General features: G+C 37.4%; 1 protein-coding gene across 3 annotated transcripts in view; it reads left to right on the plus strand.

Moving 5' to 3' along the window:
• cdh4 (cadherin 4, type 1, R-cadherin (retinal)) overlaps positions 1–26,486 on the plus strand; it is a 251,683-nt gene that overhangs the window by 221,837 nt on the left and 3,360 nt on the right. For all 3 annotated transcript variants that reach the window (XM_081357558.1, XM_081357560.1, XM_081357559.1), the window contains 7 exons: positions 3,508–3,645; positions 13,089–13,274; positions 14,911–15,164; positions 19,197–19,339; positions 22,995–23,231; positions 23,483–23,716; positions 26,304–26,443. In XM_081357558.1, the coding sequence (XP_081213684.1) occupies positions 3,508–3,645; positions 13,089–13,274; positions 14,911–15,164; positions 19,197–19,339; positions 22,995–23,231; positions 23,483–23,716; positions 26,304–26,443 (1,332 nt within the window). The remainder of the gene's footprint in view (positions 1–3,507; positions 3,646–13,088; positions 13,275–14,910; positions 15,165–19,196; positions 19,340–22,994; positions 23,232–23,482; positions 23,717–26,303; positions 26,444–26,486) is intronic.

Below are 26,486 nucleotides of genomic sequence, written 5' to 3' on the forward strand. Positions count from 1 at the left end.
AAATATGAATGGATTGACAGAATGATAGACTGAAAGACTCAGCTTAAACCTGTCCAGTCAGTCAGTTATTATAAAGTTTTTGTATGAAGCTTCCCATTAAGGAAACTGGTTTCAAGACAGGCTTCCAGGCATCACAAGGCGACATCAAATGAGCCAGAACAAATTCAAATGAGCATTAAAGATAACCAAATGAATGTATTGACTACATTGAATATTTCCAGGTAGAAATGGTATTAGAACATGAAAAAAATTGATATTTATGATATAGGATTGTGGGATATCATTGACCGAGAAAGACACATGCAATATTGCCTTCACCAGACCGAAATAAGGCGTCTTAGTAGACAGGATGCTACTCAAACATTGTTTTCAGAAATGTCTTGATACCTTCCTTCTTCCTTCCCTGCAAAAGCAGTTTATTTTTTATTTTTTTATTATTATAAGAAGGCATCATAACTAAAATGGAACCTCCTAGGTGACTGATTTGGAATGCTCTTCATAGGCACCCACTCATGTGTCATAAAAAATATCGATCAATAATATTTTTTTTTTATGGATAATACTTTATATATACAGTACCGTTCAAAAATGTGGGGTTTAGTTAAAAAAAATAAAAATCCAAGGATGCATTAAATTGATCAAAAGTGACAATGAAGACATTTATTATGTTACAAAAGATTTATATTTCAAATAAACACTGTTCATTTGAACGTTCTATTAATCAAATAACCCTTAAAAAAACATTAATTAGCATGACATTTCATTTTTTTAACATTATTGATAATCATAAATGTTTCTTGAGCAGCAAATCAGCATATTAGAATGATTTCTGAAGGATCAATCTGACACTGAAGACTGGAGTAATGGATGCTGAAAATTCAGCTTTGCCATCACAGGAATACATTACATTTTAAAATGTATTCAAATAGAAAACAATACTAAGCAATAATACCGTTTTACTGTATTTTTGATCAAATAAATGCAGCCTGGGTGAGCATAAGAGACATAATTCAAAAACATAAAAAGTCATATCTTGGAAGAAAATATCTTAAAGATACATGTATCTTAGAATGCAATGTAATTATGCTGCCTATGTAGGCAGTGCTATGCCAGAACGTCAGAGAAGGCATTTCCCCGCAATGTTTAGTTCTGATCAAATTTATGTCCCATGTTCAGTCATCTCCTAAAACAAAAGGAAGCCTATCAGGATCTCCGGCAAGGTCTTGTGAGGGTATCCATTGCTTTACAGCAGCAGTCAGCCACCTCCCTCCAAGACACCCGTCCCCCAGACCTGTCTCAGTGGGACACTGACTCGTCCTTGACTCCCCCTATACTTCCTGTCTGCAACAACAGAAGGCTTTCGGCCAACCGGATTAAATTCGGCTGGAGCTGAAAGAGGCAGAGGAGAGGCTTTGGCTCAGGCTCAGCTCTCTGCCTCCTCCCAGTGTGGACTAACTGGAGTCAGATTCACCCGAGCATGGACAGGGGCACAGTTTCAGATCTGTGCCCAAAGGAATGTTGGCCATGCAACAACAAACACTTCGATGTGTGCGTGCGCTCGCATGTTTCTATCCATCTGTTGCCCTCGCAACCCCTGCTTTTCATCCGTGGTTACAAATACTGTAGGCTGGTTCATGTCCGTTGATGAAGAGTTGTTTTTGCGCACTGATTATCTGTGTGCGTATGCGTGTGGGTGTGTATTTTTCCATAAATACAAAGTATAAAAGCAGAACAAAGCTCACAGTAGCCTCTTGTCCTAATTAACAGAAAAGCCTGCACACAAGCAGACAGACAGATGTATCCCCAGACTAACACAAAGAGCTGCCATTCCCCAAATATGCAGTCTCAAAGTCTTTGTAAGATGGCTTTGTTCAGGCTTAGATGCCAAACTTCTAGACCAGAGATGTCCAAACCAGGGCCCGCGAGCCAAAGCTGGCCCGTGATGACCTTTGATTTGGCCCGCCATGCCATGAGAGGAGAAATATAGCCGAGGAAAAAAATAAAAACGTCATTGAAGTAGACTTGTGCCGGCATACGGTAATACTGTTTATCGCTGCAATTAATATGCACAATATTGTTACTTTATGGGCTGTTTAACGCCAGTTGTGTGCCCCATCTGACTGAGAACAAGAGTGTAAACAAAACCCATAATGAGAAGTATGTCTGAAGGCGTACCGCTTACAACTATAGGGGTGAAAAAAAAGATCTATCTGATGATGAAAGTGCATTATAATCTTTTATGTGTATTATTATTACAAAGTGCGTCTCAGCGGCCACAACAAATGCGGAGCATGCGAGATTGAGGAAACAAATGCACACTTTAAATTAAGAAAAATCATGCTGCTAAGTTTAATTTCTACATTGTTATCCATAAATGTTGATATATTATGCATATGCGGGAATATTTGGAGGATATACACTGTTCTGAAACGTTTTGTTCATTATATGTTACGTAAGAGATAATGTATAATCAGAAACAAAATAAACCCTGACAAGGTGCAACAATATTACAGTAATGATAATACTGAACTGATGGGTTTTTTTTTTTATGCAATCAATGAATGAAAGCAAGATGGCACCAGTGCATTTGTATGAATCAAGATACAGCATTGTCATGGACAACAGTGAATAAATGCTGAGATTGACCAATCAGAATCATTTATTATAGAGAGCCATGTAACAAACGCAATTTAGTTATTTAATTAAATTTAATTATCAAGATGTATGCTTAATTTAAAGATGGTTATTGTTATTTCATTAATAGCATACTTTATATTTTAATCAGTAGCTGTTCTGTCACATGAAATGCTAATCTACTTTCCATATTTGCATATATTTATAAATCATAATTTATTTGTGGATTAATTCAAGATTGTTTTCTTTTTGGCCCTTTTACTTTTGGCCCACAGACCTCGATCAAGTTAGATTTTTGGCCTATTTAAAAAAGTTTTAATTAAAATAAAGCTGAAATAAAATATAATTAGATGAAAAGCGTACATAATTACATCCATTGCAACTAATTGAAATTGCAACTATTTCAACTAATTGAAATAAAATAAGTACTATAATTACAAAAAACTAAAAATTAAAGCTAAATGTAAATATAAAGAACTAAAAAAAAAATACAAAAGCACATAGACAAAAACAATACTACTAAAACTTTAAACTAAAATGAAAATATGAAAATAAAAGCAAATTATAGTTACAGTATAGTGTAATATACTATTTCATACTATACTATTTTGGACTACTATACTATCTATACTATTTCAGGACTATTGTATGTATCATTCTACCATGGGATTACCATATAATTTTTGTACAGTCGTTCCCAGAATTGAAACCTGTTATCAGTAAAAAGGAATCAAAAAACTTGTTCATGAATAAACATCATAAACTATATATATATATATATATTATTATTTTATTTTTATTTTTTATAAAACTGCATAAATGTGTGTGTGTGTCTTCAGTTGATTGATATGGACATGTTCTGTGTTGTTTCAGAAAGTGCCTCAGTACACCATCATAGTGCAGGCCACCGACATGGAGGGCAGCCTGAACTTTGGCCTGTCCAACACCGCCACGGCCCTCATTAGCATTACTGACATCAACGACAACCCGCCAGAGCTGGATGCTAAAATGGTGAGTGTCCTACAATTTAAACAGAGAGCATTTACATACCATAATGTGTTCCAAACCCTATTGAGCTGCCTATATAACTCATCATATGTGTACTACACACACAAAGACTCTTCCAGAAGGCTGGAATTAAAAATGATGATTATAAATAAACCTATATTTCATTCATTACGGAAAAGTGTCCATTAAAAATACTTCAAAATAATACAGGTGAATAGGGTAAAAACTTATATGTAGATATCAACATACCCCAGTTGATTACATTAATAATTGCAAACATTTCTTTGCATTTTAAGTTTTCTGTCAACAGCCAGAAAATTTTTTACCATGTTTTTAGGATTGAAATGTTGTATAAAAATCAGACAAATGTAAATAAACACCACTGTAAAAACCTTAAAATATAGATAAAAAACAATGCTTTGGTCAGAATACCTTACCCATTATTATGCATTGCAAATGAGAGCCAGTTTCCCCTTTTTTTTTTTCTTTTTTTTTTTGTATGGCACTGATAGTTGCTGCTTATGTAGTGTTCCAAATCAGGAACTTATGAGGTGCCATGATGATTAGAATGCAGCCTTGTAAGATGAGGTTTTGGAACAGAGCTGTAGTCTGCCTGTTTGGACGCATCCACTTCTCATTACCCCGATTTCTGAATTCTAACAGTGTCTTGATACTCATTTAATTCACACAATACTGTCTGACAGCTGGAGAAACCTACTGGAGCTGTGAAACAAAGAGAGATTCAAGAGCAATGAATTCTGGGAGGTGATGAGGGAAGAGATGGAGTGAAATGGAGGGTGTAGGGAAAGAGGGATGTGCTATCAGGTGCGCTCTCTCTCTCTCTCTCTCTCTCTCTCTCTCTCTCTCTCTCTCTCTCTCTCTCTCTCTCTCTCTCTCTCTCTCTCTCTCTCTCTCTCTCTCTCTCTCTCTCTCTCTCTCTCTCTCTCTCTCTCTCTCTCTCTCTCTCTCTCTCTCTCTCTCTCTCTCTCTCTCTCTCTCTCTCTCTCTCTCTCTCTCTGTCCTGTCCTCATGCCAACTCTGCCCCTTAGGTGACTGTAGTTCCTCTTCAGGCATCTGGCTTCAATCCCCTCTCATCCACTCTTTTTTTTCTTCTCTTTTTTCCTTCTCTACATCCTCCATCTCCTGTTTTCTTTATCTCTGTATCTCTACACCTCTCTTCCCACATTTACCAGTGTTTGTTTCTGTCAGCCTTCATCTCTCTCTCCTTCCTTCTCCGCTTAACCATTTATCTCCTTCCCTCGATCCCTCTCTCTGGCTTTCGTTGTCTATCTCTCTCTCCGTTTCCATTTATTTCCCGCTATCTGCCATCCCTCTTTTATCGCTCTCTCGCAGCGCTCATCTCTGGTGCCCTTGCGTTCTCTCTCTCATTAAGTAATATCCCCAGGCCTCTGCCTCAGCGTCTGATGCTGAAGCATTCTGAATTATTTTGCACATTTTTTTTTTCTACCTGTAATATTTATTTGAAGGCCAAACGATACTTAGTGAATCGGTATGACATCTTTCATCTGGCATCAGATGATCTTGCTGTTCATTTTAATTGGTGTCATTTTATTTTTAAATGATGTTTTTGAGGACTAGACAGGTCTCTCCGCCCATGTCAAGCGTTTGGCTGTTGTTGTTGGGTTTGAGATGTGATGTGCTGACAGTGGTAGAGAATGCCTGTTGCTTATGGCCTCAAGGAATCACAGGTTCAAGGTCAAAGGTTTTTCTCAGGGTCACAACCAATCGCCCCTTGCTTGAGCATGAGCTGATGCGACGAATGTTTCCTTTGTTTAATGGATAGTTCACCCACAAATAAAAATGCTGTCATTATTTAGACTCCCTCATGTCATTCTAAAACCATAAGACTTTGATTCATCTTCGAAACATATCGTTTAATGAAACCCGAGAGATTTCTGTCCCTGCGCTGAAAATCTTTCAAGCTTCAAAGCATAAAGACATTGTAAAAGTAAATCAAATGAATCGAGCAGTTTACAGAGAAGTTACAATCGTGAATCGTGTAAATCCAAAAATATATATATTTTGGGGGTGGTGGGGTGCTGGTAACTCTACGAGGATTGAAATCGCGAAAGAGTTACGTTTTCTAATACATTTATTTCATGCACGGATTGCTTCTAACAGTGTTCGTATCTCGCTCTGCGATCTGAGGGACACCCTGAGAATGTTAGCCAGGGTTCAAAGTGAGTAAACATCTGCGTTAAAATAGTACCTTTTATGAATTTTGACTGTGCATGGTGGTGAGAGTGTGTGATGACTTTGTGTGATCATCAAATCGCGACGGTTGTGATGCAATTATAGTCTGATGCGCTACGTGATTCAGAGGACTGTAACACCACTGTGTTTTCAGTTTCGATTCACAGTAAATGCTGCTCTGCAAGTGCTGTGTGTTTGAGTCGCTCATAATTTGCATTTGGGAATATAACATTCGTTATGAGAATCGTTTATAAATCTGTTGTTGTCAACAAAGAGAAGTGATAAGGTCTCTCTGCAGTTGAAAACAAAGAAATTAGGACAACCATTAATGTTAGTATAGTAATTTTACTGTTATTCTGTAAAATAAAATAACAATAATGATAATAATACTTATTGACATTGTTATTAATAATAATTATTATTATTATTTTAATACTTTTTATAACATACACTCACCTAAAGGATTATTAGGAACACCTGTTCAATTTCTCATTAATGCAATTATCTAATCAACCAATCACATGGCAGTTGCTTCAATGCATTTAGGGGTGTGGTCCTGGTCAAGTCAATCTCCTGAACTCCAAACTGAATGTCAGAATGGGAAAGAAAGGTGATTTAAGCAATTTTGAGCGTGGCATGGTTGTTGGTGCCAGACGGGCTGGTCTGAGTATTTCACAATCTGCTCAGTTACTGGGATTTTCACGCACAACCATTTCTAGGGTTTACAAAGAATGGTGTGAAAAGGGAAAAACATCCAGTGTGCGGCAGTCCTGTGGGCGAAAATGCCCTGTTGATGCTAGAGGTCAGAGGAGAATGGGCCTGACTGATTCAAGCTGATAGAAGAGCAACTTTGACTGAAATAACCACTCGTTACAACCGAGGTATGCAGCAAAGCATTTGTGAAGCCACAACACGCACAACCTTGAGGCGGATGGGCTACAACTGCAGAAGACCCCACCGGGCACCACTCATCTCCACTACAAATAGGAAAAAGAGGTTGAAGTTGGACAGTTGAAGACTGGAAAAATGTTGCCTGGTCTGATGAGTCTCGATTTCTGTTGAGACATTCAGATGGTAGAGTCAGAATTTGGCGTAAACAGAATGAGAGCATGGATCCATCATGCCTTGTTACCACTGTGCAGGCTGGTGGTGGTGGTGTAATGGTGTGGGGGATGTTTTCTTGGCACACTTTAGGCCCCTTAGAGCCAATTGGGCATTGTTTAAATGCCACGGCCTACCTGAGCATTGTTTCTGACCATGTCCATCCCTTTATGACCACCATATACCCATCCTCTGATGGCTACTTCCAGCAGGATAATGCACCATGTCACAAAGCTCGAATCATTTCAAATTGGTTTCTTGAACATGACAATGAGTTCACTGTACTAAAATGGCCCCCACAGTCACCAGATCTCAACCCAATAGAGCATCTTTGGGATGTGGTGAAATGGGAGCTTCGTGCCCTGGATGTGCATCCCACAAATCTCCATCAACTGCAAGATGCTATCCTATCAATATGGGCCAACATTTCTAAAGAATGCTTTCAGCACCTTGTTGAATCAATGCCACGTAGAATTAAGGCAGTTCTGAAGGCGAAAGGGGGTCAAACACAGTATTAGTATGGTGTTCCTAATAATCCTTTAGGTGAGTGTATAGTGTATTATATATTATCATGATTATTAAATACTCTGTTTTTAATGTTGCAATGCAATAGTATTTATTATTGTAATATAACATACCTTTTAATTTGATAAAAAAAAAATAATAATATTGACATTTCAGAATTGCGAGATATAAACTCGCAATTGCAAGTTATAAAGTCAGAATTGTGAGATATAAACTCGCAATTCTGAGAAAAGTCAGTCTTTTTTCCTCAGAATTAGACTTTATAATTAGCATTTGCTAGAAAGTCAGAATTGCAAGATATAAACTCACAATTGCAAGAAAAAATTGTGTGTAAATCTCACAACTCTGAAATCATAACGTGCAATTCTGACTTTAAAACTTTAAACCTTAAAACTTTAAAACTTGCGACTTAATATCACATAATTCTGAGGGGGAAACAGTCTGAATTGTGAGGAGAAAAAAAGTCTGATTCGTGAGATAAAAAGACACAATTACCTTTTTATATTTTTTATTCAGTTGCGGAAACAAGCTAGAAGTTCAAAACTTCTTTGATTGACAATAATTTTTTAGAAAGAGCATAATACCTAATATAACAAACTTTAAAGTTGTTTAATGAGGATTCACAGCGAACAGCTTCAGATAGCTGCAGTCTTCAAGTAACGTGAAGTGAGATCACACAATCACAGATTTTTAAGGGTGCTGACAGCTTAGTTAATCGCAGATTTAAAATAGTCTAGCAACACTTACGGTCCAGACTGAGATGGAGAGTTGAGAGGGAGAGACGCAGGACAGACCTCCATCCATCTTTTCTTGACACCTCCCCTAAGTAATACACACCAAGAATCCCTCATCCGTGCTTTAGACACTTTCTCTGTCTGAATGAACAGTGAAGGGAAAACAGAGCAAAATTGAAAGCAAGACTAAAATCAAATGAACTCATTGCTCATCCACCCACTTGATTACTCTTGATACTTTCTGAAATTGTCAAGTTTCGAAGGTTTTTTCTTTTTCTTTTTTCCTCCACGCAGGCTTTCCACGTCCTTGTCCGTTGCAGTGTCCATAATTATACAGTGCAGCTGAAGCACAACTCCGACGGTCGGGTTGTCTTGTCTTAGCTCGATGCGCATGACAGGTCCTAACAGAGCGAGTTAACCCAGACGACACCAGCAATTAAGTCCCACACTCAGCACATGCTCTCGCTCCCAATAACAAACACTTGTGTCACATATCACTGAGCCGAGAGAAAATGACTCACAACTGGTTTACGACAGGCTCGCACGATCTGACACTTGTGAGGGTTTGTTGATTCAGTCAGCGGTTTGTGAGAGACTTGCTGAATCTGTTTTTTGGGAAATAGTGCACTGGGAAGAAAGAGAAAGAGCAAAACTATCAAACACCTTGACGGTGGAGCATACACAGCAAATTGATTTTCTTGTGTCTGAAATTCATTGAAATCCTTTCGGAGTTAAACGCAGACAAACATTTTATTAAAATAAAGCTTTAAAGCTGAGAATATTTACATCAGATTCAACTTCGCCGCTGCACTTTATGGCTTTGGGCCGTGGAATTGGCCTTGTGCATCTTCCAATTGCGTGTTTGCGACAGACAAAGCACTCTCTAAAGCACATACTCACCATCTTTCAAGCAGAATTCATAAGTTATGTGCTAGAACAAATTTGTTTTGTTTTTCATCCATCCTATCTCTCTCTCTCTCTCTCATTCACCCACACAGTCTGAGTATGGTAGGAATGTTCTGTGATTATTTGCATTTGACAGAGGCATGAAGCAGTATACATCTTGCTGTAGGAGACCCTCACGAACGTAAGCAAGCTAATTAAGCGAAATTGCTTGAGGGGCTGTAAACCTAGCAGATATATCGCTTCCAATTTGAAGACAGCCGTATGTTTTATTCATGTAAAAACCACATGAATATGGAAAGAGCCGTCGGTTCTCAAGAGTAAAGCAAAATAGTACTGCATTTTAAGATACGTACAACTGATCACTCACTTTTTTGAAGCACCACAACGACTGAAATGACAATGATGATGGTGGTTTAGAAGATGACGAAGACTGTGGACCTGAGAGTTCATCGCCACATGAAACAACATAAATATACCACAGGCTTTATAGTCCTTCTGAGGCATTAATGTTTATGTTCTGTGATGGTATGGTATCTATTTTCCTTAGGACGCCATAAAATCACGTCTCTGTAGTCATGTTTTTCATCATGGCTCAGTGTAGAGGTTTTTGTTTTTCTCTAGTCTCTATTTTTATTTTTATATACTCTCTAAATCTCACCACAGATCCTAATACTATATTTTTTCTATTTTTATTCATTACTGAATCCTATAAATTAAAAAAGAATTTTTTATTTAATTATTATTATTTTTTTATTTCTTACACACAAGTTACACTTATCATAAGCATCAATATTTCTGTATTGTATATATATATATATATATATATATATATATATATATATATATTTGTATCAATATTTCTGTATTGATACAAAAAAGGGCTTTATGGCTTTTGTAATACTAATTTATTTAAATAAGTATAAATAAATAAAAATATTCCACAATAAATATTCCTTTTTTTTTTTTTTTTGAGGACAGAGCTGTTTACAAAAATTCAAATGCAAACTTTTGACTGAAGTTAGATAAAAAAAAAAAAAGAATATTGGACAAGTCTGTCATTAAATATGGATAGTGTTACTAGTAATGAATATCTTTAACTCTTCCAATGCGCTTGCCTGACTTGAAATGCTCTGAATATTGATGAAAGACATATATCCATTATTCTAATTAATTTCTGTCACTTGTCAACATCAAACTACTGCATCTAATATGGTGCCTAGATGGTCCTACATTTTTAATGAATTATTTCTCTACATATATTTAAAGAGAATGTTGCTCAAATCTTGGTTCTAAAACACCAAGGGTGGGGAAAACTTTGCCTATCCTCTAAATTTCTTCCCACCACAGTAATCCACAAATCATAAACAATTATCACATTCCTTCCCTCTTCTTTCTGTCAGCACAGTGAGCACACACACATGCAACATGACTCCACACACACACACACACACACACACACACACACACACACAGTTTCAAACTCTTGAAAATGATTGAACTAGCCTCCAGAGGATTTTTTTTTTTTTTTTTTTTTTTTTTTTATCAAACTAGAAGCAGCAGCCTATAGAGAAAGAGGACTCTGATTGCACAGATCAATCAGTCACTCAATCATGTCGTCTACTGTCCTGTCCTCTACTGGTCTCTTGCACCCCGTCCTGGAAGGGACACAGCACATTTGTTTGATCTCAACAGAGTGTTTTTCTGCTTATCAGTAAATGCAGCTGTGCATCCCAGACAGCGTGCAGCCGGAGAGGCGGGACGGCCCTGTGATGTTTTCATCACAACAGCCAGTAGATATTACTCGCTCTGTGCTGTCTCGCTATCATTCTCTCTTTTCTACGATTTGAACTAATAAACCATGAAAATAAACAACCATCTTTTTTTTCTTTCTTTTTTTTTCAAGTATCTGAAGCATCTTTGCCAGTGATTGGGAGTTGCTAAGTAAATGTAGCGCTGATATTAATTTAAATATTTTCTGAAATTTCACAACTTTAGTGAGCTACTTTTACCAGTGAGTCGCATTTATAATCGAGCAAACTCAGGAAATACTCAGACATACTCTCCTAACATTCTTTTTTGAAGAATTCAGTTAAACAGTTCCTGTTGAATCCCTTTTCAAATGTGGTTAATCATGTTTTTAACTGTTATAGATGTTTATTAGTTTCATTTGGTGTAAAATTCTTTTTATTTTGGTAGATGTACACAGTAACTTTGTTTTAAAAAGTGGGTGGGACAGGAGTGTGTGTCTAATGTGATAGTTTCATTCTTACATCTACTATAATACAATATATTGTTAGTCCCGAGATTCTTCACAATAGTGAATGAACACAGCGATCCGCAATCATCATTTGTATTCACTAATGATCTGGTGGTAGAACTTTTGTTAGGTATGTCAGAGGTTCCGGGTTCTAATCCGCCCTTGTGTAGTTTTTTTCCTCATTAAAATCAAAGATGTTGTTCATCAATGATTGTATATCAAGAGCAGGGACACGTTTGTGTACATTTTGTTTTGTGATTTCACCAGAAAGAATAGAGAGTCTCCGCAACAACATTAAGCGATATATTGACGCGCTCGTCTGTGTGAAGCCAAAAGAGGACGGTCCACCACTGATTACATAAGCAACAACTCAGCATGATTTACAAAAAACACATTACAGTGCCAGATCATCTCTTATTTAAGACAAATAATGAGGACTAATTAGCTATTCTTAAAGTAGTCAGCTACATGAAAGTAGTTTTTAACACTACAAGCACTATACTAAATAGTAGGCCTAAGTTACTTGAAAAAGTAGGTTTCTACACTACAACCCATTAACAAAAGCTGCAATACTAAAATAGATGAATTATGTCACTATCTGGTGACAGAAGAATAACCAATTAACAAATTAAGTCATTGTAGTGAAGTTAACTTTTAATATCTTCAATATTTTAATGTAGATCAATTGGTTATTCTTCTGTCACCAGATAGTGACATAATTAATCTATATTAGTATAGCAGCTTTTGTTAGTGGTTTGTAGTGTAGAAAACAACTTTTTCAAGTAGCTTAGGCCTACTAAGTTACTCATAAGTGATTATTAGTATAGTAGCTAGCTTGTAGTGCCAAACTACTTTTCAAATAGGCAAATAATTGAATAGCTAGTATTCTTTGTTAGCATAGTTGTAGCGTTTAGTCTAGCTAATTTTGTTGCTAACTACTTAGCTAAGAATAGCTAATTAGTCCGTTGCTATAGTAGTACTTTTGTTAGTAGCCTAGCTTGTGTTGCGGCAAACTACTTTTTTCAAGTAGCTAACTGTGCTACTATTACTCTAATAGCTAAGTAGTAGTTTGCTTGTTTACAGCTTTTGTTAGTAGCTTGAAGTGTAGCTACCTAGTTTTTCAAGCAACTGGCTACTCTACGCGGAGCTTGACCTCAGTGTAAATTATAAATAGCCTGTATCTTGGGAAGCTACAGTTAGCCTCCACTGGAGCACTGGTCTCTACTGAGCATGTAGCAGTGTGTATTTGGCCCTAGTCTCTGCTGCATGGTGATGCCATTACAGTAAACAGCATCTGGCAGACACACTTCATAACCCCTTTAAACTGCAGATTACTGAGCTGTAATGAGCTTGTGTTTGTGTGCTACAGCCTGCCGCACATTTGCACCTTGGGCTGTTGGTATAGCTAGTTGAGTGTGTGATATTCTTTCAAGAACCTTGTGTAACAAACAAGATTTAAAACTTAGCCCTAACACTGTCTGTAATGCTAACTTGAACTATATTGTGGTACTCTGAAGCCACCCCCAAAAAGCTTTGAGTCCAAGAGCAAAACCTTAATTGATTTTTTTCCTAATAACCCATGCATGTACCATCACCACTGTGCCTTGAGCAAGTCAATTGTCCCTGTAATACATGTATTTGAAAACATTTATTTGTTTTAAAAGAACTCGAGTGTCTGATTTTATTTACGTGTCGTCACTTCCTCTTAGTTCCTTGGAGAGGTCCCAGAGAACGCTGTGGGTGTGGTCGTGGCCAATTTGACTGTCAGAGACAAGGATCAGCCTCATACACCCAACTGGAATGCCGTCTATAGGATTACAGGAGGAGATCCATTGGGCCATTTCGCCATACGCACTGATGAGATCACCAACGACGGCAGGGTCATAGTGGTTAAGGTGGGTGTGTCTTGTTGGTTACATTGTAAACATTATTCTTGGTTCTCAGGCTGCTGATCTTTTGATTTGTTCTCAAACTCTGCATACTCAAACATTTAAATCTCTCATGTGTGAAATCTTCTCATCCACTATCTGTCCTCAATCCCATCACTGATTCTTCAGACATGGAGCAGCTTTACCTGGAATTAGTTTTTAAAATAGCAACATTTCTACTTAAAGATGATTGCTCGAATGTTTCCTAACTCAAATTGCCATTTCATATGACCTTCTCTTTATCAAAATCATGACAATATCATTTACTACAATTAAAATCTCTATAATTAATATAGATTAAAACTAGAGATGCACCTATGTATTGGCCAATAAAAGCTATCATTTTCAATATCGGCCATTTTCAACAGTGGAAAGACGTCAGTAAAACAGCTTGTGAACAATGACACTTAACGTTGAATTTACCTCAGGAAAGTCACCTGATGTTAAAAAAAAAAAAAAAACACACACTAGAGAGGAGCTTATTTACTGTTAATTATATTTGTATGTTTGAATAAATTTGCCATGAAGGCAAGTGCTTATAAAACCAACCTTATATGTCCAACTGAGTTGTATACAAACATTTATTTGGGTGTAATTATTATATCTGAAAATACATAGCAGTTTAATATAATATCTCTGTTGTTAATTGCAACCAATATTATAGTGTACCAAATGAGACTGTTCTCTGTATACTTTGCAGCATTTTTTGGGAGAGATTTTTTTTTCCCCATAAGAAAAATGGCATCGGCCAATATCATTGGTATCGGCTGAGAAATTTAATATTGGTGCATGTCTAATTAAAACCTATTCCATTTAAGGAATCATAAAAATTATAATTTAAACTGCTAGAAACGACTGTGTCTCAATTATTCATTGAAGTGAATTATTTGTCACTATTACAAAGAATACTTGACACAATATTTCTTAATGTGTTAAACCATACTGAGTGAAATAATAGACCAGGAAAAAGCATATTTTGCGTGGTAATGCAAGAAGCAGGATATTGCAACCCAACTCAGGTGAATACAGTAGCTCCCAGATTAATATATATATATATATATTTCTTGTGCATAAACTTTTATCTTTCTCCCGCAGTTTTGTAGCCTGTATTACTCTAATATTAAGGAGTCAGTGATGTGTAACTTCGAAACCTTTGTGTATGCATGTTTTGCATACTTTCTTTGGCCATTTGCATGGTGTGTTGTGCAACAGAGAGTAATAGAAGCCCTTGGTATACTTAGACATGTATTTCAGCCTCTTTCGGCACACCACGCTATCCACGAAACAGCTGATCCTCTCACACTTGTCAACTCCTAACCTTTACTCCAGGGTTCACTTCATCTTTTAACTCAAACTGAGTCACTTTCTGTTCCTCTTCTAACACTTCTGGAGTCTCTTTCAGGCCATTCAGCCTGAGAGTGAAGAGTTGAATGTCTCTTAGATGAAATGTTTTTTGCAGTTTCAATTAATGGTTTATTTGAAACATGTTTCCTCTAACAAAAAAGCTTCTTGCTTATTATCTAAAATCGCCTTCACGCTGTTGGAGCACAACCAAGTTCATCGAAGGTTTAAGAAACCTTTGTGTTTGTGTGCATATGTGCAGCCAGTCGATTATGAGAGGAACGGAGCCTTCATGCTGATGGTGGTGGTCTCGAATCAAGCTCACCTGGCCAGTGGGATCCCCTCCTCGCCGTCCTCCTCTGCTAGTGTTACTATCACAGTGCTGGATGTCAATGAGGCCCCCGTGTTCCCGTCCAATCCTAAAGTCATCCGCTTTGAAGAGGGAGTGCCTGCTGACACCACCCTCGCTACTTTCGCTGCACTGGATCCAGACCGCTTCATCCAGCAGACTATCAGGTAGAGAGGATTGACAGGAAGTGCTGTTGTCTGTCTGATTGAAACTCAGGATGTCAATCTTTCTGAGTGACCGTAAATGTCAATCATTTATGTCCTTCCTCGCTCAAACACACACATGGGTCAATGACAAAGTATGTCTGAGATGAAAAAAAGGATAATCTTTTAGAAAATTCAGTTTAGTTAAAAAGCGTCAAGTTATGATTAAAATTCTCTTTATATTCAAGTTGGTTTCACACATTTTTGAAAAATGTTTTAACTGATTTAATGACTCGATGTCAATTGGTGTAACCGTTAAGTAAAATTTAATGACTTTTCATAAAAAAATAATAATAATGACCTTGACACAACGTCAGGAATCCGCTGATATAATTTTCCTGTTTTATGGCTTATTAGCTTTAGCGTGCGCACAAGAAAATTATCGCGTGCTCACGTGTTACAGTTTCCGGTTTGCGTTATGGTGTGGGAATAGGGATGAGATGAGAGTGTGCTTGGAGCATGCCTCTAGAGATGTGTTTTATAGGGAGATGAGAGTGTGCCTCTTACCATCGGAGAAAGCATTCTCACACGAGGCACCTCAGCCTATATGTAATGGCAGTGACGTCAGTGCACGCAGTTCAAAGTTTTATGACAGTCAGTTTCTTGTGGAATATTAGCACGTTGGTCTTGTGAATAAATTTGGTGTTATATTGTAAAGGTACAGTAGCACTGCATTGTTTGTGGACTGTGCTTTACTGTAGGAAAAAAGCATGAATATCTCTATTAGCTGCAAAGTACTAGTCATTGCAGGCAGCAAAAAACTACATTTAAGATTACACTAAAAACTAAATTGTAATTTAATACATATTTAATTCATTAAAAATATTTTTCTACCATCATTCATGACAAAGCATTATATCATCATCATTAAGCACACAGCAGTTGACAAAACACTTAATGTTTTATTTTAATTAAACAACATACAAATATTTATAATTAAATTCATGTTATCTTTATTCATTAAAATGCATAATATCAGCGTCATATGCATACATCAGTTACAATTCAAGTCTTATCATAGCTGGTAAAACCTGAAAGTCAAAGAAAGAAAACATCTCTATTTTATACTTTCTTTAGACCTTATACAATATCACTCAATATTACTATTAAATACTATGGTAATGTCGCAAATGGATCCTACCTGTCGCGACATTCCCTTCTTTGCATTCTCTCATAAAATAATCTTTTTATCATAGTAAAATCTACATAGCCTATCATTCCCAACAAAAGTATTGTTTAGCGCAAAACGTGTTGAAGATTAGTGGACAGGCAGTCGATTCATTAAATAAGCTATTTCCTCACAAAAACGGTTCTGTGAAGCCTCTTCTCCATCTCCATTTCCATTGATATCCATTAAAGCTACACTGTGTAACTTTTTAAGTTGATTCTTAGCAAAAAACACTTTGTTCTATCAAAAGTGTATGTGCTCATTTATGTGTAATTACTTCCACCAACTAATTAAGTATTCTCGTAAGCGTAAAATCTACCATTTAGAATACATACGAGCGAATCGCTTGAATGGCGGCAGCCATGATGGCCTCCATCTTGAAAATACATTCGCCAAAGAGGGACATACCTGGAAATTCAAGCTTCGCGTTTTACACTCAGTGACACCGTGACGAATGCGAGGGGGAGATTACTCGCGACTGCCGGCAGATTTGAAAGATTGCTGATGGAGGATCACGCCTATTTTCGAGGACATGTAGAAGAGTCGCCAAGGAAGCGAAAGAGAGAATTAAAACGTCAACGCGACAGGCAAATCAGCAAGACCAAAGTCAATACTGGAGTAACTTTTCCCAGATGGAAAGAGCTCATGAGGAGCAAAGATTTTAAAACGGACGCCGAAGTTGCCTGCTTTCTTCTCGACAGGTAATTCAGCCTAGTTGTGTAAATTCGAAGTGAAATTGCTTGTCGAACTGGAAGCCATATTAATCTTGGAATAATACGGCCACCGTAGGAGTTAAAACTCCCTCGAAATTGAAAGGAACAGAAACTAATATTCACTGGGTAGTCATATACAATTAGTAATGACACTATAACGCAAACTAGAAATTGTAACGCGTGAGCACGCGATAGTTTTCTCGTGCACACGTGAAAGTTTCTCGTGAGCACGCAATAGTTTCTCATGCCCACGTGAAAGTTTCTCGTGAGCACGCGAAAGTCTGTTTTTTTTTTTTTTTTTTTTTTTTTTTGCAAGGCCCCCTTCAGGGGCTCCGTAGGAATCCGCTGATATAATTTTCCCGTTTTATGGCTTATTAGTTAGCTCGATGGTGTTTTAAGCCCCCAATGGCTCCTTAGAGGCAGCTAACCCTACCCTCAACCTTAAACCTACCCATCCCCTCACTGCCTGGAAGGCGCCGTTGGGGGCTTAAAACACCAAACACATATTAGTTATTAGCTTTATAATGTTTTTTTTATTATTATTATAATTATTATTATTATGCAGTTTTGTTCTTTATTGCAGTTACAATTTTTATTAAGCCCCACAAAAATATCAAAATGACTTTTTACGCAAAGATTGAACATGTACATTATAGAAAATTTGCATTTCCAGTCACTGAAAGCTTATTTTTGTTCTGACATTTCAAATCTTTATATGCTTCATAAAAAACAATACTGTTATTTCAATGCTTTCAGAGTTTCAGAGTCTTCTTGAATGATTGATGTTTATTGATGATTTAAATACAGCACTCGTGAGTGACACACATGAATAGCAAATCAACCCAACGTGTCCGCCACATGAAGTCTAGTATATTCCACCCACTATGTTCCCTTTTCAATTTTCTGCTGAGTCATGCTTTAAGTTTTAAAATGTCCATTAATCCATGAGCACTTTATTTGACTGGTGAGTTTAAGAGCCATTTTTATAGCAACCAGGCTTAAAACAAATCCATCACTCTCAGGTGCAGGTCAGCCCAGACTTCGTGAGCAAACATCAGAAGTACATGCAATTTCCATACTGTGCTGTATGTCAAGTGATGTAGCACATATCGTTCGCACCATTAACACCCTTGGGATCAGCTAAATGCTTTTAATTGACTCTCTCCTGTTCTAGTCCCTTGGTTGTGCCTGGGTTGCCAAGCAACAGGGTGAAAGGTCATTGAGTAATGAGCCAAACCATTCCCCACACTGCTGCTTCTATTGTGTCTCCCCCTCTCTCTCACTCTATCAGTCGTTCACGCTTGATCTCTCTTGATTTCTCTTTTTTTCCATGACTCAAAAGTGTGCGGGCATCTTGCCAGCTTGAAGTATTGATCCAAAGTTTGCCTCCATGCACATTCACTCACACACTCGAGGGACCTTCACTAGACTTGCTCCATAGATCACTGTGCGCAAGGAACAGTCCAATCAATACAGTCCACACTGTGGCGCTCTCGCTCTCTGAATCTATCAATGTTATAGGCTCAAATAAGCAAACAACAGGCCCTGATAAACAAACAACAACAAAATGTGGGCTTGATTATTAGCAATATTAGCTGTATAGCTATATATAAAATTAAAAATATAATGTTCCATGATAATATTCAAACAGCAGTAGCAGTCAATGCAGTCGCATTGTTAGCAACTTGGAGAACTGGTCTAGCAGATAAATAGACTGTTACTGTTTTTAACTTCAGTGTTTTGAATTAATAGAGCAGAAGCCTGATACATTACCCAATAATATATAGAAGAAAGATTGTGTGTCACATCCTTGATTTGATTGAGTGTAAATGTTTCCACATTTCTCCGAGCAGATCCATTGATCAGAACAGAGCCCATGCTGCGACTGAATGAGGGACATATCTTAATAATCCACATGCTATATCCTCATAACAGGCTAAATATGATTTTAACGGCATTTAAATGGATTGATGATCTCAAAGTTCTACATTATTACCCTCAGCCATACTGTTACAGCATAAATTATGATTGAACGTTGAGCTCTATACTGCGTCTTGCGGATGCTTATGGATTTTTACCCTGAGTAATCTGATGAACAATGCTTTTGGCCTTCAGGTACTCCAAACTGTCAGATCCAGCCAACTGGCTGAAAATCAACAGGACCAATGGAAGGATCACCACCATGGCGGTGCTGGATCGTGAGTCGCCGTATATGAAGAAGAATGTATATGAAGCAACCTTTTTGGCCGTGGATAACGGTAAGAAAGTTGGAAAGTCTGAACGAAATCAAAACTGAGTGTCGATGCATTAAAGGTGCTGTGTATGAAATGAAAAAAAATGGATTTGAACGATTGTGTAGGTCAGCTTGGAGAGAGGTTGGTTAGCTTGAACTTCATTTGTCCCACAGAGCAAAAAAGCTGTTCACAGCCTATCGATTCATAACCTATCAGCACTGGGGCATTTTTCTATTCTTATTGGATTTCATTCTCATGCTCTATTCAACCAAGAAAGTGTTCCAACAAAGCTGCTGTCCAATCACAGTTGATTTGCTTGTCCATTTTTGCTCAAACTTTCTCAAATGGAGAGAGTAGATTGCTTAACACAAAGAGTTGCTTCACACCCTCAGAAAACTTCGGGGTGAGTTGGTACGATTACCATGATCCATTTAGAGGGCACAGTCTTTGAACAGTCTAGAATGAAATGGGTTTTTCAAATCTACTAATGAGAGAGGCCAATGTTAATGAACAGATTCACTAGAATTAATCATACCTTCCAATGCTACATGAAAGAAAAATACCTTGTAGGTGAGCATGTTTGATTATATATTATAAAGGGGCCATATGATGCTAATTTAAAAGTTCATTATTTTGTTTATTGGGTATAATAGAAATTATATTTTGTTAAAGTTTGGGAGGAGCACGTTCATATAATCTACCCAATCAGCGCGAGGAGGCCTACAGTTGTAATCAAAATGATTCAACCTCCATCGCAAATCAGGTTTATTGACAAAATGTACAGACTTTTAGCTGTTTGCAATGAACAAATCAAACAAAAGTAATTGAAATAGCTCAACACAACAAATGTTTCAAGTGTTTTCTCCGAATTCAACTGAAAATGCAACTTTTAATGACTTATGCAGTCTCAAAATTATTCAACCCCTTCATGGCAAGCATCTCTATTACTTAATAGAACACCCTTTAACTGTAGACAGAGTGTTCTTTTCAGCATATGCTTCATTCTTCTTCCTCCAGACATACCGCTGATCCATAGGGTAGAAAAGTTTTGTTTCATCGCTTCACAGAACAGAATCTCAAAAATTCTGTGGCTTATTTATATGATTTTGAGCACTTTTCTTGTGCTTTGGGGTCAGTAGCGTTTAGTATGCACCTTACTGTGCAAACTGAAACCTCCGTGCCTGTTGCAGGTCTTTTGCAGGCGCTCAAGGGTTTTTCTGAACCTGCCTTCTCAGAAATCTGGTTGCAGCCGTTTATAGTTTCCATTTTCTGCCCAGTCCAGGTAGTTTAACCACTATTCCTTTAACCTTTAACTTGTGAACAATGCTTTCAACGGTGTCTCTAGGAACATTTAGTGCCTTCGCTAACTTTTTGTATCCTCATCCTTGTTTGTGAAGGCCAATGATATACATACAACCGGCACATCCGGGAACTTAACTGTCAATTTCGTAACCGCCCCTTTTTAGGGGAAAACAAGCCAGACTTCCCATAGACTTCAATACAAAATAGCGGCACAAAACAACGTCCGTACATAGCCGGCAGACGTGTATAACTTCAGAAATCACTTAGATGAAATATGTTGAGTAATTATATGTCCACCCTGCCTTCCATAGAGCGTGAACGATACATTTATAAACTTAATTTGGGCAACTTAAAAACATATCCCGTTTCATTCTACCAGCGTCAAATTGGTCTAACAACCCCACCCAGTGGTTTACTCGGACATTTACTCGTACCTCATCGAGTCACCAGGTAGCCAGTGAATGATTTTACTATGGTTTTAAGACGTAAACATCTTTAAATGTATAATATTGTGTCTTTATATTTAGAGTAGATACTGAGTGCACTTTTCTGTCCAGCTACAACTAGCCTGATTTAGCTTTCGATAGCATCATCCGTAATTCATGATATTTCCATAACAGCAAGATATTGATGATGATGGCAGGCAGAGATGGGCATAAATACATGGAAATGTATTTAAAATAAAATAAAAAATACAAAATACTGTGTGGAAAAAAATAATTATATACAAATACATAATAGGGGTAGCCTACTGTGTGAAAAAAAATGTTTAAATACAAATTACATGTTTGTAAGGGTTAGTACACGTCCCCAACCCGTTACTGTGTATGGCGCTAGCCGGATTGTTTTCCCCTAAAAGTGGGCGTGAACATTTTCAGAGACGTTCTATGACGCTACGCCGGTTGTATGTATATTCTCTTAACTTTTTGGACCATTCTTTTGACTTATTTCTTTTGGCCATATATCTCTAACATGCAGTCAAACGCGACACTCAACAAACCTAGCCAGATTAGATATTTCATGTGTTCTAGCTCAAGCACATCTGGTGCAACTAATGAAGCCCTTGATTAGTTGCATCAGGTGTGCTTGAGACAACACCTGTTTTGTAGATCTGTGCTGTTGTGAGGGATTCTATTCAGGGGGTTGAATAATTTTGAGACTGCAGAAGTCATTAAAAGTTGCTTTTTTCAGTTGAATTTAGGAAAACCACTTGAAACATTTGTTGTGTTGAGCTATTTCGATTACTTCTGTTTGATTTGTTTATTGCAAACAGCTGAAAGTCTGTAAATTTTGCCAATAAACCTGATTTGCAATGAGGGTTGAATAATTTTGATTACAACTGTATGTAAATAGCCAACTCCCCTCGGTCCCAGGACAGTTTTCCAGCATCCCTCCTCCACCCTAACTCCCCATTCTCTGTTTCTAGCTTTTAGTGGGCATTATGCTAATACTTCACATTGTGACGTAGACGTTTGTGGAAGTAATATCTGGACTGGACTTTTAGACAGGTTTAGATCAGTTTTCTTTGTCAGATAGAATAAATCTTTTTGTGGGAAACTGAGCTTTGTAACTTTGCAGATGTTAAACATGCTCAAAAAGATAAATTACACACTTGCTAAAATCAAAAAGAGATGTAGAGTTTTTATCACGGTTAATTGGCATGTTTATTTTTAGTCAAACTCTATGAAATGAAGAAACTAAAATTGCTTAACAAGGTATTGCTTCACAAGCTCAGAAAACTTCAGGGGAGGTTGGTATGATTAGGAAATCGACCAGTCTATCTGCCTGTCTTGGTGTGTTTTTCCCAGAAGTTTTCAAAGGTGTCTGTAGTGGCAGGCCTTGTCAGGCATCCTATCTGAACAAAGGCATATTGGCCTAAATCAATATGTCTTTGGGGACTGTCGTTTTGTCTAGCAGCTGATACAGATGTCCAGGGTTGACGGGTTGTATTTTAGACTCATATCGGACCTTCTAATAAGAGAATTTGACAGAATCAATCTTTATAATATGTACCCTGTTACTCATTTAGAGCTTTGAGAATGATACACCTGTGTTTTCCACAAATGCCTCTCATCTTTGATGGGAGATTGTGTTGTGAGAGCCAGTATTAATATATCTAGCCTCGGTATGCTACGTTTTGTCTTTGATTCACGCACAGCCATAAGGAACAGATGTGTCTGTTTCTTCAGGCAAAGTTATTACACAAATAACTGTCCTCTGAGAGAGCCCGGCTCTATTAAAGAGAAAACAGCTTTGTGAAATATTTATGTGCAGTTATCATTTCTTATATCTGACACAACTGAGAGTTTTCAGGACAAATACATAAACTTTATGACCATAACCCCTTGACTATCGTTATCCTCTTTCTGTCTTATAGGTTCCCCTCCTGCCACAGGAACCGGTACTCTCCAGATTTATTTGATAGATGTGAACGACAACGTTCCTGTCCTAGATCCTCAGGAGGCTCTGGTTTGCGAGAGGTCACGACATGGCTATCCGGTCAACATCACAGCCACAGATTTAGATTCAGAACCCAACGCTGGCCCATATGTCTTCGAGCTGCCCTCTTACCCCTCTTCTGCACGACGTAACTGGACCATTTCACGCCTGAATGGTTAGACATGGATTTTACAAATTCAAATTATTTCAAGGTTTTTAACACTTCAACAGGTCATTTTTAACTTCCGTTAATGTGTTAATAAAGCTGAATAAAATGTGAAAATGTTTCTGTTCAGTTTAATACATATAACATTAATAGTCGATAGAAAAAAAGATAATATTCAAATATTTGACTTTGGCCTTAATACAGTGACAGTATAAAAGCCAAATGTTTAATTTTGGATTTAATTTCCTATCTCTATCTAGGGAATTATGCCCAGTTGAAACTTCGGATCCCGTACCTGGAGGCAGGCATGTACAGAGTGCCCATTTTAGTTACGGACTCCGGAAACCCTCCCCTGTCCAACACCTCCGTGTTGAAGGTGAAGGTGTGTCCCTGTGATGAAAACGGAGACTGTACTGTGATCGGGGCGGTGACTGTGGCCGGGCTGGGGACTGGAGCTATTATCACCATCCTCATCTGTATCATTATACTGCTCAGTAAGTGATGGATGGATCAGGGGACGGATTGATGGTTTGATTTATAAATGGATGGATAATTAAATCAGAGAATGCAACAAAAAACAAATCTTCACAACATCAGTAAATTGTGATTAATAACCTTTCAATCTGTCATTTAATATTTGATTATTTATTTTCATTTAACTGTCAGTAAACATTTTCTCAGCTAAATGAACCTCCCAGCTTATATTTTATTTTATTTTATATTATATTAGATTTTATATTATATTAATGCACACTGTTGTTCAAATATTTGGGGTCAGTAAATAAAAAATAATAGCCTACTTCAGCTTCAAATTAATATTATTCAGCAAGGATGCATTATACTGAGATGCATCAAAAGTGACAGTAAGACATGTAATGATATTCATATTATTTCTATTTCAAATAAATGCTGCTCTTTTGCACATTTCTATTCATCAAGAAATCCTGGGGGGGGAAAGATCATGTGACACTGAAGACTGGAGTAATGACCCCTGAAAATTCAGCTTTGCCATCACAGGAATTTAAAATATTTTAAAATAGAAAAGAGTTATTTTAAATTGTACAAATAATTGTCACAGTAATATTTTTACTGTATTTTTTTATTTATTTTTTAAAATGCTAATTTGGTGAGCGTAAGAGACTTCTTTCAAAACATTAGAAAAATCTACTGACCCAAACTTTTGAACAGTATGCTGCTGTAACAGTGGACTAACACACACACACATATATATATATATATATATATATATATATATGAAGACTTCAGATGCAAAAGCCTCTAAGTGCCATCTGAAATTTTCTTCTAGAATGATCATTTTTATCAAGCTTGTATGTTTATGTTCAGTTATTTCACTTTAATGGCATTGGAAATTACCTATTAAGTGTCATTAAAGTGAAATTACTAAACCTAAATATTCAGGCTTGATAAAAATACTCATTTTAGAAGAAAATTTCAGATGGCACTTAGAGGCTTTTGCATCTGAACTCTTCATATATATATATATATATATATATATAATTAGTAGGGGTGTAACGATTCATCAACTACATCGATGTATCGATTTATATTCCTATGTTAACGTTAACGTTAAACGTTACTCGATTCAGTCTGCCTATCTGTGATGTCGTCGCCATGCATGACGCGCCAGCAGCAGCGCAAAGACAACGGGCAGCGCGAAGTCTCTCACCTCAAAAAAACGGACTTTCCTGTCCTCTCGAGATAGGTCTGACTGCAGAACCGCAGAACCATACGTCATAGCAGTGTGAGGACAACAGCGCCAGCCTAACAGTCTGATGCCGGAACCGCATAACATACATATCCACCTTACATATACCATACCTAAACCTACCCATCTCCACCCCCTGACCCCTAAACCCACCCATCTCCACCCCTTAGATGCTTTTACCCCGCTCACTTCCGGCATCAGACTGTTAGGCTGGCGCTGTCATCCTCACACTGCTATGACGTATGGTTCTGCGGTTCTGCAGTTGGTTAATATTGGTCCTCTCAGCCGCTATACTGCAGTAGCGCGCACTCTTCAATTTCACGCGCAAATGCGCCGGCGCGCGCTGTATCACTTCACTAAAGCGCAAAAGAAATACGAGCATGCAACGTCGTAAATTAGTAAGTTAAGAAATAAAAGTAAAATACCAATAAATTACGTTATTGGTACGTCATGCGTGTTGCTGTTTATCAGGAGCAGTTTCCAGTTTCTTTACCAGTTCTTCTAAGTATTGTGTATCACCATGGTAGCCTAATTGTTGTTTGTTTCCATAACAAAATGCAACTTACTAGTTATTTTGTATATTTTTATATGACTGTGGTGGCTCATACCAAGATTGTATTAACAAAAACTAGTTTGGGACTGCTATTTAATTGCTTAACCTCGCAGTGCCTACTGTTTATCAGTATTTGTCATTACAATATTTTTTTTATGTTAAGTAAAGGGGGACAGAACTTGTGTGTCAACAATTTTTGTGTAAACAATTTTTGTGTAAACAAATGTATTATAATAGGCCTATATAATTCCTAAAAAGGTGGGTCACGGCTTGATGACCATGGGGAAATGTGGGTCCCATGGCCAAACTTTTCAAAACATCATTCAATGTTGTGATAATCGTAATTAATATTTGCAATTACAATTTCAAGGGAATAATCGACAATTATGATTTTTGTCATAATCGTGCAGTCCTACTTTATTCAAATAAAATGTGAATGCATTTGACATTAATTGTTGTTTACTTGTTTGTTGATATCCATAATTAATTGATCCCCGATTCCCTTACAAGAATTTTTGGCTAAAAAGTCACTGAATCGATTTCAAGTCACTGAATCGTTTCAGATCGTATCGTTCTAAGTGAACCAATATCGTCCTTGAATCATATCGACAACCACGAATCGCGATACGAATCGAATCGTTGTTAAAACGAATCGTTAGACCCCTAATAATTAGAGATTGTTTTGTTTTCGTTGTCAACTCATATCTTGCCTAGGGCATCAAAGAAGTCTAGACTGCCACTGATACCCCCTCAAAATTAGAAAATAAGTGCATGATGCTCCTGTATGTGTGTGTTTTTTTAGGTATGGTTCTGTTCTTTGTGGTGTGGGTGAAACGAAGGGAGAAGGAGCGTCAGACAAAACCCTTATTGATCGACCCTGAGGATGACGTCAGAGATAATATTCTGAAGTATGATGAAGAGGGAGGAGGAGAGGAAGATCAGGTAAATGTCACACACATTACGCTTTTATCGATTGACGAGTCAA

Source organism: Scardinius erythrophthalmus, assembly GCF_964197995.2.
Source record: "Scardinius erythrophthalmus genome assembly, chromosome: 25".
NCBI classification, from domain to species: Eukaryota; Metazoa; Chordata; class Actinopteri; order Cypriniformes; family Leuciscidae; genus Scardinius; species Scardinius erythrophthalmus.